A 19,611-nucleotide genomic window follows, 5' to 3' on the forward strand; every position below is an offset into this window, starting at 1 on the left:
TTCAAAAGGGACGGTGAATTGCTTCTTAAAAATCTCCTCTGTTGTTGACCTTGTTACAAATTGTACAATTACATCCCTTGGTAAATTCTTCTTTTCTGCAATCCTGGAGTTCACTCTGTAAATCAAATCAAAGTCTGAGTCCATTGACCCTTCCTCCTCGCCCAAAAAAGCCGTTATCACATTCTGTCCCTATCCACTGGCTGCATTGCTTGAGTCTCACCTCCAACATTCTAAACAGTTTGCTGTCCCCCCCCCATAGCCAGTCAGAACACAGAGGTTATTTGCATATGCAGCCTCATTAGCAGCTCTCTGATCTGTCATTCAGAGGGTCTCCCTATCCACTGGCTGCTTTGCCTGAGTCCTGCCTCCAACATTCTAAACATTTTGCTGATCTTCTCCCCCATAGCCAGTCAGAACACAGAAGTTATTTGCATATGCAGCCTTATTGGCCTTTGCCTTGGAACACAGAGGTCGTTTGCATATGCGACTTGATTGGCTTTTGCGTCTAACATTCTAAACAGTTTGCTGTTCTGAGGTAAAATGTGTCCAATCTCCAGGTGAGGGCTGGAGATCACTCAGAATTACAACTGCTTTCCAGATGGCAGAGATCAGTTCCCCTGGAGAAAATGGTGGGCTCTGTATCCTTATATGCTGCTGAGGTGGCCCCCGTATGACAGCCAATGTGACGTAGCAGTCAGGGCTTCAGAGCACGGGAGAGGCTGCAGGGAGGTGTGGGAGGTGGAAAGCTGAAGAGTGAGGGGGAAATAAAGGTAGGTTGATGATTGGCTGGTAAGAAGATAGGGTTGCCAACTCCAGGTGGGAAATTCCTGGAGATGTGAGGGATGGAGCCTGAAGAGGGTGACGTTTCAGGAGGCGTGGGACCTCGGACAGGTACAAAGCCATAGACTCCACCCTCCAAACTAACCATTCTCTTCTGGGGAACCATTGTTGCCAATCTCCAGGTGAGGGCTGGAGATAATTCAAAATTACAACTGTTCTTTAGGTAGCAGAGATCAGTTCCTCTGGAGAAAATGGTGGACTCAGTGTCATTATACCCTTCTGAGGTCGCCACAGCAAATTGACACTGAGTGTTCAAGGCCGGGGCACCCACCCAGAGCCTCTTTCTAGAGATTGTTGTATTTATTTCCACAACGGGCCTTTTTCCTAGTACATTATAAAAGAGTTCAGCATTTTCAGTGTTGGGAAGTTTAGCTCAATATCCAAACAAGGTGACATTTCTACCTATTGTGACCAGTACTCCCTCTAAGCTATGGAGTCCTGTGAGCAAAAATTCTACATTGTGAGCTGCTGGCATTAAAGTTGTGAGCAGGTGGTTTGGCTACTGCATAAATTAGTTTGCTCTGGATCCATCCTTCCTGAGCTAAGATAAAAATATGTGAGTCAGAGGCTAAAAAACTGTGAGCTAGCTCACGCTAACTCAGCTTAGAGGGAACACTGATTGTGACCCTATGAGAGAGTTTCTGTCCAGATAATTATTTTAGCTTACTATAAAATTTGTTTCCTACGTAGAATTTTTATTTTCCCATGGATCAGAATGGAAAAATTAAATATAAATCTGCTATGGTAGCATAGGAAAAAGCAGGTTGCACAAGTATATTAAATAATAAAATTCTATGTGCTAACTTATAAATGATCCATTCCATTATTTCAATCCGTAAAAGAAGTTCAGGATTGATAGGAAAATTAATATTGCATATATTTTCCCCTGGTGGGACTGAACTTCTCAGTGCAGAAAGAAAAGCCATTTAGTCAATAGAAAGCTGTTACCAGGATAAATCTCTAAATCACAAGGTGTCAACCACTTTAGATGACAGTTCTCAACTGCTGCGAGTTAATCACTTCTGCCAGCCAAAGCAACAGTTCTGAGAACAAGCCGGCAGGTGGGGGTGATGTCTTTTATAGTCAGGAAAGCGAACGCTGAGGCAGAAAAACGCTCTTAAAGGAGATCAGTCTCTCGACAGAGTTAGAAGGGATCCTAGAGGTCACCTACTCCAACCCCCTTGCTCAGTATGGGAATAGTCAGATACAACACCCTACTCTGCTTAAAGGAGCACATACCTTTTTAAAAAAATGTTTTAAAATGATTGAAAAAAGCATTTACAGGAGACATTCTTGTGGGGCTGTGCCTTTAAGAAAGGGCGCATAGCCCCACCGTAGCTCCATAGTATTATACCCCACCGAGCTCCCTCCCCACCGCAAACACTGCCCTCCCCAGGCTCTGTATTGGGTTAAATGTTAAAAAAAATCACAGAAGCACAGAAGCTTTTTCACAATAGTCCTGATTCTTCATGTTTCTCAGTTAAGGGGAAAATATTGTTCAAACCAATTATAAAGATGACCTAACGGTAACAAGAGAAAGAAATTTTACTTAGAAAAACAGAAGCACATCTTACATGACATATTCATGTTGGTACATTTAATTTATTGTGAGCAGATTAGCTGCAAAAAGGTTAACTTGTTACATCTCCAAGTCCTGGTAAGAGAGAGAAAAAGAGAGATGTCCTTTATAAAAGGATACAGCAGGCAAAAGCAACAGCCAAGGAGGCTCAGCATCTGACCCGTGAGAGGGCGGGGGCCAACTGGCAAGTGTACCCCAGTGGGAGCATTGCTCTTAACCCTTTCCCTCCCAGATTCTCTGGTATGCAGAGTTACAATATCCAACACTCCACCCCCGAACCTCCGAGGATTTCCCAACTTGGAGTTGGCAACCCTCAATTTGGCCCCTGGAAACCAGTGTGTCCAGATCACAGTGACCGTACCCATTTTTAATTGAGGCTAGGTAATAATTTTTTTCTCACGTTCACTTAACAGGAGAAGAAGCAAAGAGTCTTCCACTTATTATATAAGTAAAGTGTGGCTTTTGATATTTTATTTGTATGATGTTTCGATGGTATTTTGACTAGTCATTGCAATCTCTAATAGTTTGAAGTAGACAGCACTTCAAGGTATAAATGTGGTACCACATTAAAAATCAGATAGTGTCTTTCATACATTTATTTGAATAATTATTCATTCAGAATGAATGAGATTTCGTTGATTCTGTGAATTCCTGGTAAGACAGCTGCAGATGTGTATAAATAAATAAATATTGGTTATGCTTCCCCGTTTTTTGGTGCATATATTTAAAAATACACACACTTCCCGAACCCCATCCAAAATTCCCATCATTCGCTTTTCTTGGTTAATATAGGGTCGCCAACCCCCAGGTGGGGCCTGGAGATCTCCCAGAATTAAAACTGATCTCCAGGAGACAGAGATCCATTCCCTTGGAGAAAACGGCCGCTTCAGAGGGTGGACTCTGTGGCCCTATACCTGCCGAGGCCCCTCTCCTCTCCAGATCCTGCCCTCTCCAGATCCTGCCCTCCACTCTGCAGGAGCTTCCCTGCCTAAGGTTCTTCAGTGGCTGCTCACTTGTCCCTGCTCACCCTTGACCTCTGAAGAGCTGAGAACGAAACTTCTGGAGTTTTCTGTGTTCGGCTGCTTTTCTCCTTTCTGCCTTAACAGCTGCTGACGGAGGAGGCGAGCCATTAATCTTCTGGGTATTACTGGACAGCCCCAGTTTTCTGCCCAAGGACAGCTTCCTTCTCTCCCTCTTCTCTGGAGTTACCAGGCATGTGCTGCACACACAGTGTTGCTCAACTCTGTTGTCCAAATGTCTTGGGGGGGGGGGGGAGAAAAGAATCTGGAAAGCAGGAACTGTTCACTGCTGCAAGAATAGCCTTTTGCATTTGAGGTCACCCGCCTTGGCAAATCAGCGAGTTAATGGGGCCTGAAAAGATTACCCTCCTTCAGAAAGATGTAAACACTCTCCTTTTAATGTAAGAGAAATGGGCTTGGATGCCTTTCATCTCCCTCTGCACAATCCAGATGGTTGGGCCCTCTGTCAGCCCCACCACATTATAAATACATGATAAAAATATCTAATGCACAAAGTACAGATTTATGTCTGTGACATGACTGTGTTTTAAGTTCCCCTTTTCTATATCCTTCCCACATCCCCCTCCTTTAATAGGAAAAATATATAGCTTAAAGATTTGTAAAGTTTCATATCCGATTGCTTATTCCATGCTGTTAAAAGCACCCTGGTTAAAAAGTTGTCTTTTGACATGCCGTGTTTTTAACTCAGCAGGGTTGTACATCTTTTGTCATTAAATTTGTACCAATTCAAAAATGTATATTGTATTGTATTATTACTGTGTGTCGCCAGAACACAGGGGTGCGCCAGGCAAGTTCCAGTCTGAGCACAAATCCACACTCAGACAGCCCGAGTATAAGGAAGGCAGTTTGCAGGCCTTGCTGCTCACCTGGAGCTTGGTGGGCAAGGGGCCCCCAACCTTTATATGCCCATGGGCGCTTTTGACACACTGTGGTGGGCACAGCCAGGACTAATACATGGATGGGCTAGCGGCAAGGAAGACTGGGCTTGCCATACAGAGAAAGACAATTGCGGACCACCTCTGCTCATCCATTGCCTTGGAAACCACGCAGCCCTGGGGTTGCCGTGAGTCGGTTTCGATGAGGGCACACCGTTATTATTGTAGAACATGGAAATCTTAAGGATGGTGGAGCATGATGATGTCCTTAGTCTGGTGGTGCCACAGAACCTTTTTGTGTCCTCTCCAGTAGGGACACGACTGTCCCTACAGCTGTCCCCACATCACAGTGCGTTCTAGAGACCCTTCCTTCTGTGTTGGTGTAAATAAAGGGAGGTGGCTATGCTACAGCTTTGCAGATACTTTTAGAGTTCCTGGAATCTCCATCACACACACATCACAGGATGTGTCCGGGGCATGCTAGGGTCTAGAGACTTTGAGCTTGCCATGGCCATTTGGCGCAAATCACATCCTCCACGCTGCCCATCCGCCATGCCTCGGTTTATCTGTTTACAGAATTTGTATTCCGCCTTTCTGCCCTCACAAGGGCCACCAAGGCTGCTAACAATATAAAATGTACATGACAGAATCACATTTGAAAACCATTAAAGTAAAACACACATTAAAATCAAACACTGTGGTGGACTGGGCCTGCTCCGGCCTGCAGGCCCTATTCTGCCCTGCCCTCCAAAGTTTTCTCAAACCCTGGAGATGCTTTTCTTTCTCTCTTGGGTAGCTCACTGCTACCACCTTACCTTTGTAGGAATTGCCCACTGGGAGGGTCAGGATTCCCTTCCAAGTTCTCAGGCCTTGCCTCGGTGTGTCCCACTGCCCAGCACAGGGACAGTTTACTGCTTGGTGTGTCCTTCAAGGAATAGCCACTTGCCAAGTAACTGCCTTCCCTCTGGAACTTTTAAAATAGTGTGTCCAAGATGGTGGAGATCTGTGTGGTACAGAGAACCACTACCAGCACCTAAAATTATAAAGTATTTGTTGATTTTTTTTATTTAAAAGAAAATGTTCACAAGCAGACTTTTAGCACAGCACTGGATTGAGCAAGGGATTAAAAAGAAATAGGTAAAATGCAAATACTTTGTCTCTGTCTCTATACATGCCCTATCAGATGTTAAAATAGAGGCCAGGCTCCTAAAGCACAGGAAGTTACAGATCTCTATGGAGTTGCCATTATCTTGAAGCTTCCTCTAGTTCTCCAGGACAGCATATGGTTAAAATGACTGCCTCCTCCAAACCTCAAAGTTCTGTCTACTCTGGTGGACTCAGCACAAATGAGACCTCCTCCTTGCTGCAAGGAGTTCTTATCATTGCCCTTTTCCCTCCCACTGACCCCAGTTAGGCCAAGTCAAGGAAGTTTTTCCTGACGTCTCCAGAAATGTCCTTTCTGAAGTCTCTCTAGTATTTAATGCCTCCAGATTTCTGTTCCCTGCTTTGAAGGGGGGGGGGGACTTGGCCATCCCATTGTCTAGAGTTAGACCTGTTAGCATTTGTATGAAGGTGGACTAAGGTAATTCTGGAAAGCCATTGAACTGACTTCCTCTCATCTTGCCAGTTCTCTGCCTGGGGGGCGGGGGAGCTTTTAAAACTGAGAGTAGAGGTTTTGCTCATTTCAAACCTCCAAAGAAAAAAAATGCATTTTGTAACACACAGCATTAAAACAATTAAAAACATAGTTAAAATGAGTAAAACACCATGAAAAACAGCAATTAAAATATTGGTTAGGAAGGAGGATCATTGAGGTAATTCGAGGTGTCTACCAGGGAGAGGGGTCATTTAGGTCAGGTATGTCCAACAGGTAGATCGCGATCTATCAGTAGATCACAGAAGGGTCAGAGGTAGATCACCAGCCCCACTTGGTATCCTGGTTTGCTGGACAGGTGTTTGGGGTTTTTTTGATGATTGTTTGGTGGTAAAAAATGTTCGCAGTTCTTTCTGGATCTTTGTCTCTCTGTTTTGTTTTTGCTTATTTTGCTTACCAGTAAATGACAGAAGGTGCATTATAAATGGGGGGGTGGCGGTGGAACCCAACTTTAGTGGGTTAGAATCTAATTTGAAACTAATTTGAAACTTTATTTTCATGGTGGTAGATCACCGGCACTTTTGGCCAGAAAAAATAGATCACTACCTGTTTGAAGTTGGACATGCCTGATTTAGGTAATTTTAGTTATTTCAGGACGGGTAGCTGTATTAGTCTGTCTATGGCAGCAGAAAAGAACAAGAGTCCAGTAGCACCTCAAAGACTAACAAAAATTCGTGGCAGGGTATGAGCATTTGTTAGAAGAAGTGAGAAGTGACTCATGAAAGCTCCTCCCCTGCCACACCTTACTGCCACAGCTTACTCCCCTGACAAGCTTACTGGATCGTGGGAACTCTGTTGATGTGATTTACCTGGATTTCAGTGAAGCTTTTGATAAGGTTCCTCATGACCTTCTGATGGGCAAACTGGAAGACTGTGGACTGGACTATAGGACAGTTCAGTGGATAGGGGACTGGTTAGAGGACCTCCCCCAAAGAGTGATGGTCAATGGCGTTTCATCAGATTGGAGGGAGGTGTCCAGCAGGGTACCGCAGGGCTCGGTTTTGGGCCCAGTACTTTTCAATACAATGATCTGGATGAAGGAGTAGAAGGGCTACTCATTAAATTTGCTGGTGATTCCAAATTGGGAGGAGTAGCAAACACCCAAGAAGATAGAGTTAAAATTCAACAAGACCTGAATACTCTGGAGAAGTGGGCAGTTGCAAACAGGATGCAATTCAACAAAGATAAATGCACAGTACTACATCTGGGTCACAAAAATGTCAAGCACAAATACTGGATGGGGGATACGTTTCTGGGGAGTAGTGTATGCAAAAGAGATCTTGGGGTAAGGGTTGACTGTAAACTAAATATGAGCAGTCAGTGTGATTCGGTGGCAAAAAAGGCAAATTCAGTCTTGGGTTGTATTAAAAGGGCCATAGCATCGAAATCCCAGGAGGTCATAGCCCCTCTGTGTACTGCCTTTGTCAGGCTGCACCTGGAGTCCTGTGTGCAGTTCTGGAGGCCTCACTTCAAAACGGATGTGGACAAAATGGAGAGGGTGCAGAAGAGAGCGACGAGGATGATCAGGGGTCTGGAGACTGAGCCCTGCGAGGAAAGGCTAAGGGCCTTGAGAATGTTTAGTTTGGAGAAGAGGAGATTGAGGGGGGACACGATTGCTTTCTTTAAATATTTGAAAAGAGGTCATTTGGAGGAGGACAAGGAGCTGTTCCAGTTGGCAGCAGAGAATAGGACCCGAAGCAACGGGTTTAAATTACATGCAGAAAGGTAGCGACTGGATATTAGGAAGAAATTTTTCACCGTCAGAGTGGTTCAAAGGTGGAATCAGCTGCCTAGAGAGGTGGTTAGCTCCCCTTCACTGACAGCTTTCAAGAAGAGGCTGGATGAATATTTGTCAGAGATGCTTTAGGCTGGTCCTGCATTGGGCAGGGGCCCCTTCCAATTCTATGATTCTATGAAATTTTGGTAGTCTTTAAGGTGCTACTGGACTCTTGCTCTTTTCTACTACTTATTTCAGATTTTACATCAGTTCTGAAATGACTCTGATAACAACATATACCTGAATTCAACAGCCATGTCCATACCAGACAACCACCGGCTCTGTCTAGTTCATGATGGTAGCATCTAATTTTCTTTCTGTCTCTCTTTTCTCGACAGGATGACAAAGATTTGGTTCATGAATTTGTTGTGGCCGAGGGCCTGACATGCCTAATAAAAGTGGGAGCAGAGGCGGACCAGAACTACCAGAATTACATCTTGAGAGGTACCGAAACTCCATTTGTTTCTGTCATCAGCACACCTCCTTCTGCAACACCCCCCCCCCCTGGTTACTTGTTGATTGTGTTTTTGTCCTGCTTTTGAGCAGAACATTGGTTCACAAAGCCCCTTTCAGATCTGAAGTGCAATCCTGAGCAGGTCTGCTCAGAATCCCACTCCAGTCTATTCAGTGGGCTTGCTTCCAGAAAGGTATCCTTAGGACTGCACTGGGAACTGCCTTATTTGGAGTCAGGAAATAGGTACTGAGAAAACAGTCGTGAGAGTCTGACCCACAAATCAAGGTAGTCTACACGACTTACAAAAAGTTGTTTTCTATATATTGCTGCCAATAAACACTGCATAACAACAGTGAACAAATCCCATCAAATCATAACGAAAACCCTTGTATAAGAATAAATCAACATCGTCTCCAAATTTTATAACAACAACATTTCAGAAAACAGATCTTCCTCGGGAAACATTCTATACAGTGGTACTTTCATGCTCATAAAGTGCTGTACACAGAACCAGGAATGTTATAATGCATTTAGTAGTAGGATGCTGATCTCAAAGCTATTCAGGCTGCAAACATGCTACTCAGTTTCTGATGGTGAGAGAGAGGGCAAAAGGAGAGAAGGGAGGGGTCAGTGGGCAGCTCCCATTCAAGGAGAGAACCCTCAGAGTGACATAGCGCCCCCCCCCCCGTGTCCAGGCATGCTGAGTCACTCACTCCAACAGTCGGGACCCCTCCAGAAGCCCCCTCTCATGTGCAGGAGGAGCCCTTGGTGTCTGAGCCAGCTTGCTGACCATGGGAAACAGCCCTGCCTTTAGATCCTGAAACACCTCGGCCATGTTGTAGTGCTCAAGGCCATAACCAGGCATGGCCCTTTTACCTTCTGGCAGCCAGCTCTTGGAGGGGAGGGGCCTGTGTCTCCACCCCCTTGCAGTAGCCTTTAAGGCCTCAGTTCTCCCACAGCCTTTGCTGGAACAACCTCTATGTGATTCTGGGCTGTGGCTCACTGGCAGAGTATCTGCTTGGAATGCACAAGATCCCAGGTTCAGTCCCTGGCATCTTCAGATGAAAGCATCTTGCAGCAGGAGATATGGAAGATCTCCGCCTGAGACCCTGGAGAGCTGCTGCCAGTCTGAGTAGACAAGACTGGCTTTGATCCACCAGTGGGGTGATTCAGTGCAAGGCAGATTCTGTGGTCAGGAATGTCGGAGCCAGGCCCTGCCTTGACTTCTTCCACGTTCATAAAGGATGTTGTCATGTTGGGCAGCCCAACAAAGCGTGTTTTACAGTAGTCCAGCCACAAGGTTACAGCAGCATGGCCAGATCCACAGAGTCTGATCAGAAAAGAGAATGTTGGCCAACCACATGCAGTTGATACAAACTGCTCTTGGCCACTGCATCAGCCTGCTTTTCAAGCAGTGAGGCTGGGTCTGTGAGCACCCCCTCTGATTCCTTCATTACTCTGATTCCTTCGTTATTGCAGCTAATCTGCCCCGATATTTAGGCAATATTTTTCCATTACTGGGTTGGTTTTATATGGGTGCTCCTGATCAAAGTCAGAGGTCCTTTTGAATGTGTCTGATTTTTTAAAAAAAGATTTATGTGGAATTAGCAAAGTCATGCTCAAGATCCTACAAGCTAGGCTTCAACAGTACATGGTCAGAGAACAAGCTGGGTTTCGAAGAGGTAGAGGAACTAGAGATCAAATTGCCAACATTCACTGGATTATGGAGAAAGAAAGAGAGTACCAGAAAAAAAATCTACTTCTGTATCATTGACTATGCTAAAGCTTTTGACTGTGTGGATCACAACAAACTATGGCAGGTCCTTAAAGAGATGGGAGTACCAGACCACCTCACATGCCTCTTGAGAAACCTGTATAAGGGCTAAGAAGCGACAGTTAGAACTGGATATGGAACAACTGATTGGTTCAGCATAGGAAAAGGAGTACGACAAGGATGTATATTGTCACCTTGCTTATTTAATATATATGCAGAGTACATCATGCGAAATGCTGGCCTGGATGAATCACAAGCGGGAATTAAGATTGCTGGGGAAAAGATCAACAACCTCAGATATGCAGACGATACCACTCTAATGGCAGAAAGTGAAGAGGACCTTAAGAGCCTCTTGCTCAGGGTAAAAGAGGAGAGCGCAAAAGTGGGCTTGAAGCTCAACATCAAAAACACTAAGATCATGGCAGCCAGCCCCATCACTCCTTGGCAAATTGAAGGGGAAGTCGTGGAAGTAGTGACAGACTTGACATTCCTGGGATCCCAGATCACCGCAGACTGTGACTGCAGCCATGAAATTAAAAGACGCCTGCTCCTTGGGAGGAAAGCGATGGCGAACCTCAACAGCATGATAAAAAGTAGAGACATCACCCTGCCAATAAAAGTCCGCATGGTCAAAGCAACGGTATTCCCAGTAGTCATGTATGGCTGCGAGAGTTGGACTATAAGGAAGGCCAAGCACTGAAGAATAGATTCTTTTGAACTATGGTGCTGGAGAAGACTCTTGAGAGTCCCTTGGACTGCAAGAAGATCAAATCAGTCAATCCTAAAAGAAATCAACCCTGACTGTTCCCTGGAAGGCCAGATAATGAAACTGAAGCTCAAATACTTTGGCCACCAAATGAGAAGGGAGCACTCACTGGAGAACTTCCGGTATGGTGCGACGACGGGCGGGAGCTCGGGCTTGAGCTCCGAGCCGCCCGAGCCTTTTTCGCTCTTTTCCGAGCCCCCCAGCGATGGGGGAGCTCGACCAACGCTCTTGTAGAGAGTGTAGGTGCAAGGGGCTTTTTGCTGCCCCCCCGTAATTTGGCAAGGCGGGGGGGGTGACCAGAAGCGCCCTGAAGTGGGAGCGAGAAACGGTAAAGAACATGGCTGCCGTGCTCTGAAAAGACGCTGCCACCCGGCTTGTTTCTAAAGGTTTGTTTTTTCTTCTTTTTCGTGGTACATCACATTGCAATGATTATTTGGAGCTGAAAGGATACCCCTGATGGATATTTTCCCTTCTATTAAAGAAACGGCCGTTAAAAATCGTTTGGGAATTCTGAAGGACGAGCTTAGTGGGGTAAGAAGCAACCTTTGCTGAAAGCTTTATTACCCTTCAAGAAATATATTTGACTCTGGAGTGTTGCAGAAACAGTTTGTGAAATGGAGACTGTCAAGGTGGAAAAGGATATAGTTTCCGAATTTTCCTGGGAACAATTTCAGAAAAATTTGGTGGAGAAAGGCACGTTAGCATTTAAAGAGGCTTGTGAGAAGGCAATAAGAAACGTTGTAAGAGAAGTATTTGAGGTGAAAGAAAATAAAGTAATAGGACAAGGAACTCAAGAGCAGGACGAAGTGCAGGAAGAAGAAAGAAAGAAAGGGAGGAGTTACTTACATATAAGGACATATCAAAGGAGAAAAGAAAGTTTAAATTACGGAAAAAAGGAAAAATAACCGTGCCAGACTCATTATGGAAAGGAAAGAGAAAGGTGACCAGAAAGGAAAAACTTAAGAAAGGAGTAAAGAAACTTAATGCTTACAATCAATGCATTACTAGAGAATACAGAGGAGAATATTTGGAAATGGCTACGCAGGAATATAAAGACAGACGACATCGGAAAGAAAACGGGGAAAATCAAAATAAGAAGGAACTAGACTATCATGAAGATTGTGTATGCAAAATAAGAGATTGTTTATTCCCTCCAGCTTTCATAAACTGTATACCTTTGTTGAAAAACCTAGGAGATCAAGTGAAAATGGTTAAGTAATCGGAGATAAGGAAGTGGAGTTGGAATTTTAAAGGAGGTTGTAAAGAAGGAATTAATGATGGGGTGCTTAGATTGTGTAAAATTATTGCTTATGATTGATATGTTGTCAATATCGGTATATAATTTATTGTCTATATGGTAGGGATGAATTTAGGGCTTTATTGGGTAAAAAGGTGTGAGGGAATAGGATTATGTGGTCAGGATTATATTATTATAGGAATTCAAAAAATTTTGTTTTGGTTTCATTATGGTTGTAAAAGAAGGTTGGAAGTATGAGGGGAGAGAATCATGGGGGTGAAAGCTTATTTTGATAATTTAGAGAGGAAAAATATGTCTATATAATTTTTTTAAGGAATTCTATCTCGGGAATAAATGAATTGTTTATACTTATATAATTTATTTAGTTATTTAATTTTTCGTGAAGGGACCCAGTTTTGGTATCTTTACAGTGGTAAGAGAGGGATGGAGGTGTGTAAGTTTTTCTTGGTAATTTAGAATGGAAAATTATTGTTTATGATTGATATGTGGTTAATATTAATATATAATTTATTATATGTTTACTGTTTGTACGGTTGGGATGAATTTATGGGTGTATTGTTTAAAAAGACGGGAGAAAATAGGATTATGTTGGAATTTTGTTACTGTGGTTATGACTATGTTACTATAGGAATTCATGGATGTCTAGTATTAATAGCAGAACTTCTTGAGATGAGTGGATAGGATACTTTCTTAGAGGACTTGCCTCGGACAAATAAATATTGGTACCGTGGAATTATAAACAGAGGAATTATATGATGAGAGTGGACGTTTCAGTAAACTAGAAGGAATAAATACAAGTGAATAATAGGAAAATCAGCAGATGAATTTATAATGTATTGATATACGCGATATGGATAAGAGTAGAGAGGGTATAAATATGGGATTTATTTATTTTACATTGCATTTATATACCGCCCATGACCCCTAATGGGTCTCAGAGCGGTGTACAATGTACTGCTACTGGTCTAGTATTTAGTATATTTAATGTATCTTTGTTCTTTGGTCAGTGTGATGTATCGAGAAAAATATGTCTGAAATGCTATATATATGTGTGTATGTCTATTAAGCATAAAAATCCAATAAAAAAAAGAGAGAGAGAGAGGGAGGGAGCACTCACTGGAGAAGACCCTGATGCTGGGAAAGATTGAAGGTCAAAGAAGACGGGGACGGCAAAGGATGAGATGGTTAGACAGTGTCATCGATGCAACGAACATGAAATTGAGCCAACTTCAGAGGACGGCAGAAGACAGGAGGGCCTGGCGGGAGCTGGTCCATGGGGTCGCGAAGAGTCGGACTCGACTGTGCGACTGAACAACAAAAAGCAAATGCCATCCATGTCAAAAATTCAGTCATTGGACTTCCGGTGGCTGGCGGCACGCTGAGCAGTCCCATCTTCTGGACCTCCCGGGAATGCGAGCTGCGCACGAGCGGGAAGGAGGGGGTATACAGGCTCGTTGCCCCCCAAGAAGCCCGGCAAAGGGCTTCTAGCCATGGGGTTTTCGAGAGGTCGCCTCTTCACCAGCGCGATGCTGGGGAATTGAGGCGCCTCTTTGCCCCAATGGTCCCTCCTGCGAGTGTCCGTATGGGCCCTAGTGATGCTGACCGGGACGCTGGGGATCATGCGGTTGAATCAGAGACTAAGCGAGGTCGGAAGACCAATATGAATGCGAGTCAGATTAAAGCATCTTCGATAATCTAAAAAGAAAGCTCCCCACCCCACGGACCAAGAAGGGAAGCGAGCGGGGGGAGGGGTCCCTCCCATGCGCATGAACTTTTAAGCGAAAAAAACGGGGGGAGCGGAAGTGAAAGCATTGAAATCTGTTGAGAAAAACTTACCAAGGCGTGTATAAGCGTTTGAGCGCACATTCAGAGACTTTAGAAACTGCGGCAAAAGTAAACTATCAATAAAAGATGGCGGGGAAGAGGATGGAGAAGGAGAAACTTTTAAAAGCGAAAGGGGAGAGCCTAAGACCGGAAGAAACCGCCAAGCCGGCTAAGATGTTGGCAGAATCTCTGCGCCCCCTGCTGGAACAGATGACTAACCCTGGGGAAATAGTAATGAGATTCTCGAAGAGACATGTGAGGGATACTGTCCTGAGAGCGACGACAGGGGCAACCTTGAAAATTGGGGACAGCACCATCAGGATCCTTAAAGACATCACATTTGAAATAAGACAAAGGAGAAGGAAATATAAAGATTTAATCCTTTTTCTTCAAACAAACGCAATTAGCTACCGGTGGTTGTATCCAGAGGGCGTAACCTTCAAACTTCAAGATAAAAAGGAAAAGATTGACTCTGTTTCCAAAGCACAGGACTTTTTGAAAATCCAGATGGGCGAGCAAGAGAAAGGCAATAAAGAGGACAGTAAGTCCAGTGGCGAGCTGGACTCGGGGTCTTCTGGAGAGGACTCTCTGTCAGAGAAAGGGGCAGCGGCTCCTAAAAGTCCTTATAAACTGTGAAGAAGACAGGATAAGAAGAAATGAAGGACTCTGTATTGTGTCTTTGAAAAGGGTTGATAGTAACGAGATGCTTTGGGGGTTTTCTTTTTAACAGTTAATTTAAGAGTTAAAAGTGGTATTAGCGGACCTGACGAAGTTCAAAAAATTGTTAGCGAGTTTAGAACTGACTTTGTAATTAAGCGATTTTGAGGATCTCCTCTCTTGGGATTTTAGATAGTAGTGGGTATTCTTTTCTTTATCCATAATTGTAGTTCCCTTTCCCTATTTTTGTTGTAGATTCGTAGTCTTTAGAAAAATGTAATTAAAAAATCCCCTTCGGGGGGCCAAAAAAAATATTCAGTCATTAAAATGATTGACATGCCAGTCCTCATTTTTGTTGGCGGAGTTTAAATATGCAAGGAAGTGGAACATCAGCTGTTTAAAGAAAAATAAGTAGGTTTATTAAAGAAGAACAAAAAAAAAACCTTAACTGTAATCTAAGTGCTGAAGAAGGTACAGAAGGGGGAGCGCTCAGTTGGAGCAGGAAGCATCCAGTCAGCCATTTGCAAAAACCTGGAAGTCCTTAGTCTGATTATGCTGGCTGCTTAACCTCTCCGATGCCCCCTGTAGGGACATTCTTCTTGTCCTTCTTGCTTCGTGCACACAGCAGATCTGGTGTATTCTAACAATTTTAATGTTGCCACATCTTCCGTTTTCTGCTTTTGCTCTGATGGGGGAACTCAAATGGCTTTGGCCTGATCTACCATGCACCACAATTGAGTGATGGGGGGGGGGGAGCAGAATCGACTGTACTGGGGGTGGGTGGGGATTTTAGTCTTCTAGCATTAATAGTGCCCAATAAGTGGAAATCTAGCACAGCATGCAAAAGACTGGGTTAGAACCTCTGTCTGATGTGCTGATTTTTTTTTAAAAATGCAGCTAGTCTTTTCCATAGGAGGAGCATTAAGCATGTGACTCCTCTCCCAGAGTCTGAAGTGACTCCTCTCCCATCCTACCACCGTACACGTGCATTTTGGCCTCAATCTGGGGGCATCCTGTTTGTTGCTCCGTGGAACTTTTATCTTGTTTTGCTTGAAGCTTCTGATACAAACTCTTATGTTTCAAGGCAGAACTAGCTGGTGACAAAGAGATTACAATTCATTTTCTTTAATTAGCAAAAAGAAAAGGAGATAAGTCTGCTTTGACATAAAACACGGATAAACCAAGGACATGTTCTGTGTGGAAATGTTACACTACAGAAGACTCAGACAGCCGTTGACGCTTTCTTAGATCTTTAAGAAGGGCGTTGCAGGGTATTTTTAAGCATGATTTTGCATTACTAACCATACGCAGGAGAAAACATGGCCATGGGATTTTTTAAAGGGAATTGATGAAGAAATCTTAGACAATAATACAGCTTGGTTGGGAGCCAAAGAGAGGAGTTTACTTTAATGCCAAGTTTACAGGATGGGCTACCCATTGGGGCCAGCCCCACCCACCAAACTGGGCCCTGTTTTGTTGCTGGAAACAGGTTGGGCTGATCAGGTGGCAACTGGTAGGAAGTTCCTGCTCCCCACCAGAGATACAGGATTCCTGAAAAAACTGCTGGGAGGGGAACGGGTTTCTCAACAACAGGGATGCCTTCCAGCATCACAAGAAAGCTTAGGGACGTGGGAGGGGATGTCCTTGAGGGAATCACCTCTCAGACCCAGGTTCAAATCTCCACTTGTGCCGCGGAAGTTCACTGGGTGAACTTGGTCCAGTCACACACTCTCAGCCTACCCTCCCTCACAGGGTGGTGGTGGTAGTTGTGAGGATAAAATGGAGGAAAGGAGAATGATGTACACTGCCTTGAGTCCCCATTCCGGAGAAAGGTGAGGTACAAATGAAGTAAATAAATAAATATCAGTATTATCAGAAAAGGAATCTGGAGCCTGCTCCTTTTCAGAAACCTCGCATGAGAGCCCCCAGGCAGTGGGCTGGGGGGAGGGGATGGGTCCCTGGGGGTTTGTAGGGAGCAACCTGGGAGAGAAGGAGATGGACAGAGTGATTGTTAGCTCTCCCCCCCCCTTCTCTCTGTGGCTTTTGCTTGGAACGTGGGCAGTGTTCGTCCCCACTCACTTTTAATAGCTTTGAGTGTGTGTGTGTGGGGGGTGACAACATAAAAGAGAGATCTGTAACATTTTCTACATTGTATAATGACATCATGTCCAGTGTTCCTTAGTGTGAGCTAGCTCACAGGTTTTTAGCCTCCGGCTCACACGTTTCTTTTCTCTTTCTTTTCTCAGGAAGGAGGGCTCCAGAGCAAACTAATTTATGCAGCAGACAAATCGCTCACTCGCAACTTGCTGGGCAAAAGCCCCACCTGGCCCCACCCACTGTCTAAAAATTCTGCTTGGTGGGCACCAGGAAAGGTGTCAATGAGCGCCATGGTGCCCAGGAGCAATGCTCCCTTTAAGCTGTGGAGTCTTGTGGGCAAAAATTCTACTTTGTGAGCTCCTGGCATTAAAGTTGTGAGCGAGCGATTTGGCTACTGCATAAATCAGTTTGCTCTGGAGCCATCCTTCCTGAGCGAAGACAAAAATGTGTGAGCCAGAGGCTAAAAAACTGTGAGCTAGTTCATGCTAACTCAGCTTAGAGGAAACACTGCCCAGGGGTACCACATCGGGGACTCCTGCTGTTGATGGGGGGTTGAAAGACTCATTTTGAAGTGGGGGGGGCACAATTCAGGAAGCTCCCTGAGGCCCATTTCGTGGGGCTATAGGTGGCACCTTTGAACTGCTGCCCTCCCTTGCTGCCAGTGTTTTCTTTGAGACCGACTCTGAGGAGCGTGTCCACAAACTGCCTGGTGGCTGCCTCGTGCCCAGTTGTAGCCCTCGTTAGCTTTGAGAAATCGATTTCTTAAGGGGCGTTGAATGTAGCACTTCCTTGCTTATAAAATATCCTTGACTTCTAAAAAGCATCAGCAGAACTGGATGTGTTTCTTCTACCATCTGTGTGTCTGCAGAGAGACTCAAGAACAGCCACTGAGTTTACATAGAAATTCTGCCCTCAAACCACTGGCTGTTACGGCTATTTATAAAACAGAATGCCTGTGATGTCACCTGGGTACCCGTTTTAGAACAAATGCTTGTACTTGTACATTCTGGGAAATCAGATTCCTGAAGGGACTCAAGGCCAGGGATGTTCAGTAGAATGCCATCTGGTTTATGTTCGTCTCCGGGTTGTGTGGGACTTCTGACAAGGCCCTTCAGTTTTGTCAGAAGAGACCAAAAGACAAAGAAGCGTATGGGAATGAAGAATGGGAAGTGATTATAGCATTTGTCTTAAAGAACCCACTGAAAGCGCAGTTCGGTTTCTGTCAATCAGAACGGGAAATGTTTGCTTATGGAAAGCAGAGGAAAGTGGACGAGGGGCCATTAGCTGGCCGCTACTGGTTGCTAGGATTGAACAAAAGCCGATGTTAGTCTGATTCTGTAAGGCTGCTCCTGTGTTCTGAAGCAAGATCTTTAAGATCTCTTGACTATTAAGGCATAATTAATCTTGCTTCAAAACCATATGCACGGTGGTAGAATACAGGTGCCCTGACCTGGACGGCCCAGGCCAACCCAGTCTCGTCAGAACTCAGGAGCTAAGCAGGGTTGGCCCTGGCCTGTACTTGGATGGGAGACCACCAAGGAAGAAGTCCAGGGCCATGACACAGAAGCAGGCCATGGCAAAGCCACCTCTGCTCGTCTCTTGCCTTGAGACCCTTCTGGGGTTGTTGTAAGTCATCTGTGACTCGACTCCACTTTCTACCAACCAGAGTACTGGGATCCTAGAAAATAAACGATGCATCACTCAGGACTGAAGTGAGTCCACTCTGCCCCACAGCTTTTGATCTATGGACCCCCACTTGGCACAAAAGGAAGCTGCGATAGTTTTGAGTCTATAATCCATTGCTCTTGACCTTCCCCCACTGCAGTGGCCAGAAGGCGGCACTGCAGCTCATGTTCTCTCTCCTGCCCAGGCCCAGCCCTGCTCACTCAGTGTGATCGGTGGAAATTGCCACTGCATGCCAGTCGGGAATGAAAGCACATGTAGTTAACTGGACTGAACGGTGCAACGCAGAGAAAACAAAACTTTTGAAATGAAAATGAATGCAAAAGCAGGAACAAAAAAGGTTTTATACCCTTAGTGCTGCCTTTTCCTTAAAATCTGAATAAAATTAGGAGGAAAAGAAAGGTGCAAATAAAAAGCAGTTAAATGCATTTCCCTCCTTGAATGTTCTACGTAATCCTAGAGTTGGAAGGCGCCATATAGTCCGTCTACTCCAATCCCCTGTTCAATGCAGGGCCAGCCTGACAAGTGTTTGTCCAGCCGCTACTTGAAGACTGCCAGTGAGGAGGAGCTCACCACCTCCCAAGGAAGCTGATTCCACTGTTGCACAACTCTGACTGTAAAAACGTTTTTCCTAATGTGCAGCCCTTCCCGCCCTTAATTTAAACCCATTCTTCTGAGTCCTCCTATCCTCTAATGCCAATAGGAACAGCTCCCTGCCCTCCTCTAAGGCACAGCCCTTCAGATATTTCAAGAAAGCAATTGTGTGTCCCCCCCCCCCCCCGCAACCCCCCTCCCCCCACCACCCTGCAACCAATCCACCCAAGGAGTCCCTCATCAGCCTTTCCTCCTAGGTCTTCTTGGTCTCCAGGCCCCTGATCGTCTTTGTCATTCTCTCCCTCACCCATGAAACCTTGTGCATAGGGATATGTCCAGAAAATTTCTCATTGCAGCAGTTGGACAGAACACTTGAGATATAACGTAATTCTGCCTTTTACCTGTTACTGGCAAGGCCAATACCAGTTTACGCCTATTTGCAGGCGTAGTCCACTAATCTGTAATGGGTGTGTATAAATTCTTTATGTCCTGACATGGGAATTGGCCTTCAGACCACTGCGGAGTTCATAAGTTTAAACCTCCACATAATTTACAAAGCTACAAATAAACAGAGCTCCCCTCTGTCCATCGGCAGGATATGAAAAATGCCATTCCCTTCCTTTCAAGTTATGTCTGCTCCTCTTCAGTTCTCAGACTTCTCCATAAGACTGAGGAATAACAACACCATGAAATTACGGGTTTCCCTTGTTTTGGAATCTGACAGGCACAAGAAGTTTCA

At 44.8% G+C, this 19,611-nt stretch overlaps 1 protein-coding gene across 1 annotated transcript in view; it reads left to right on the forward strand.

The window, feature by feature from the left end:
• LOC107120714 overlaps positions 1-19,611 on the forward strand; it is a gene marked incomplete at its 3' end in the record, with an annotated part of 125,568 nt that overhangs the window by 45,184 nt on the left and 60,773 nt on the right. Inside the window, exon 7 of the mRNA XM_015423483.1 lies at positions 8,104-8,209. Within this exon, the coding sequence (XP_015278969.1) occupies positions 8,104-8,209 (106 nt within the window). The remainder of the gene's footprint in view (positions 1-8,103; positions 8,210-19,611) is intronic.

Source organism: Gekko japonicus, unplaced genomic scaffold (assembly GCF_001447785.1).
Source record: "Gekko japonicus isolate JY-2015 unplaced genomic scaffold, Gekko_japonicus_V1.1 scaffold2463, whole genome shotgun sequence".
Classification (NCBI taxonomy): domain Eukaryota; kingdom Metazoa; phylum Chordata; class Lepidosauria; order Squamata; family Gekkonidae; genus Gekko; species Gekko japonicus.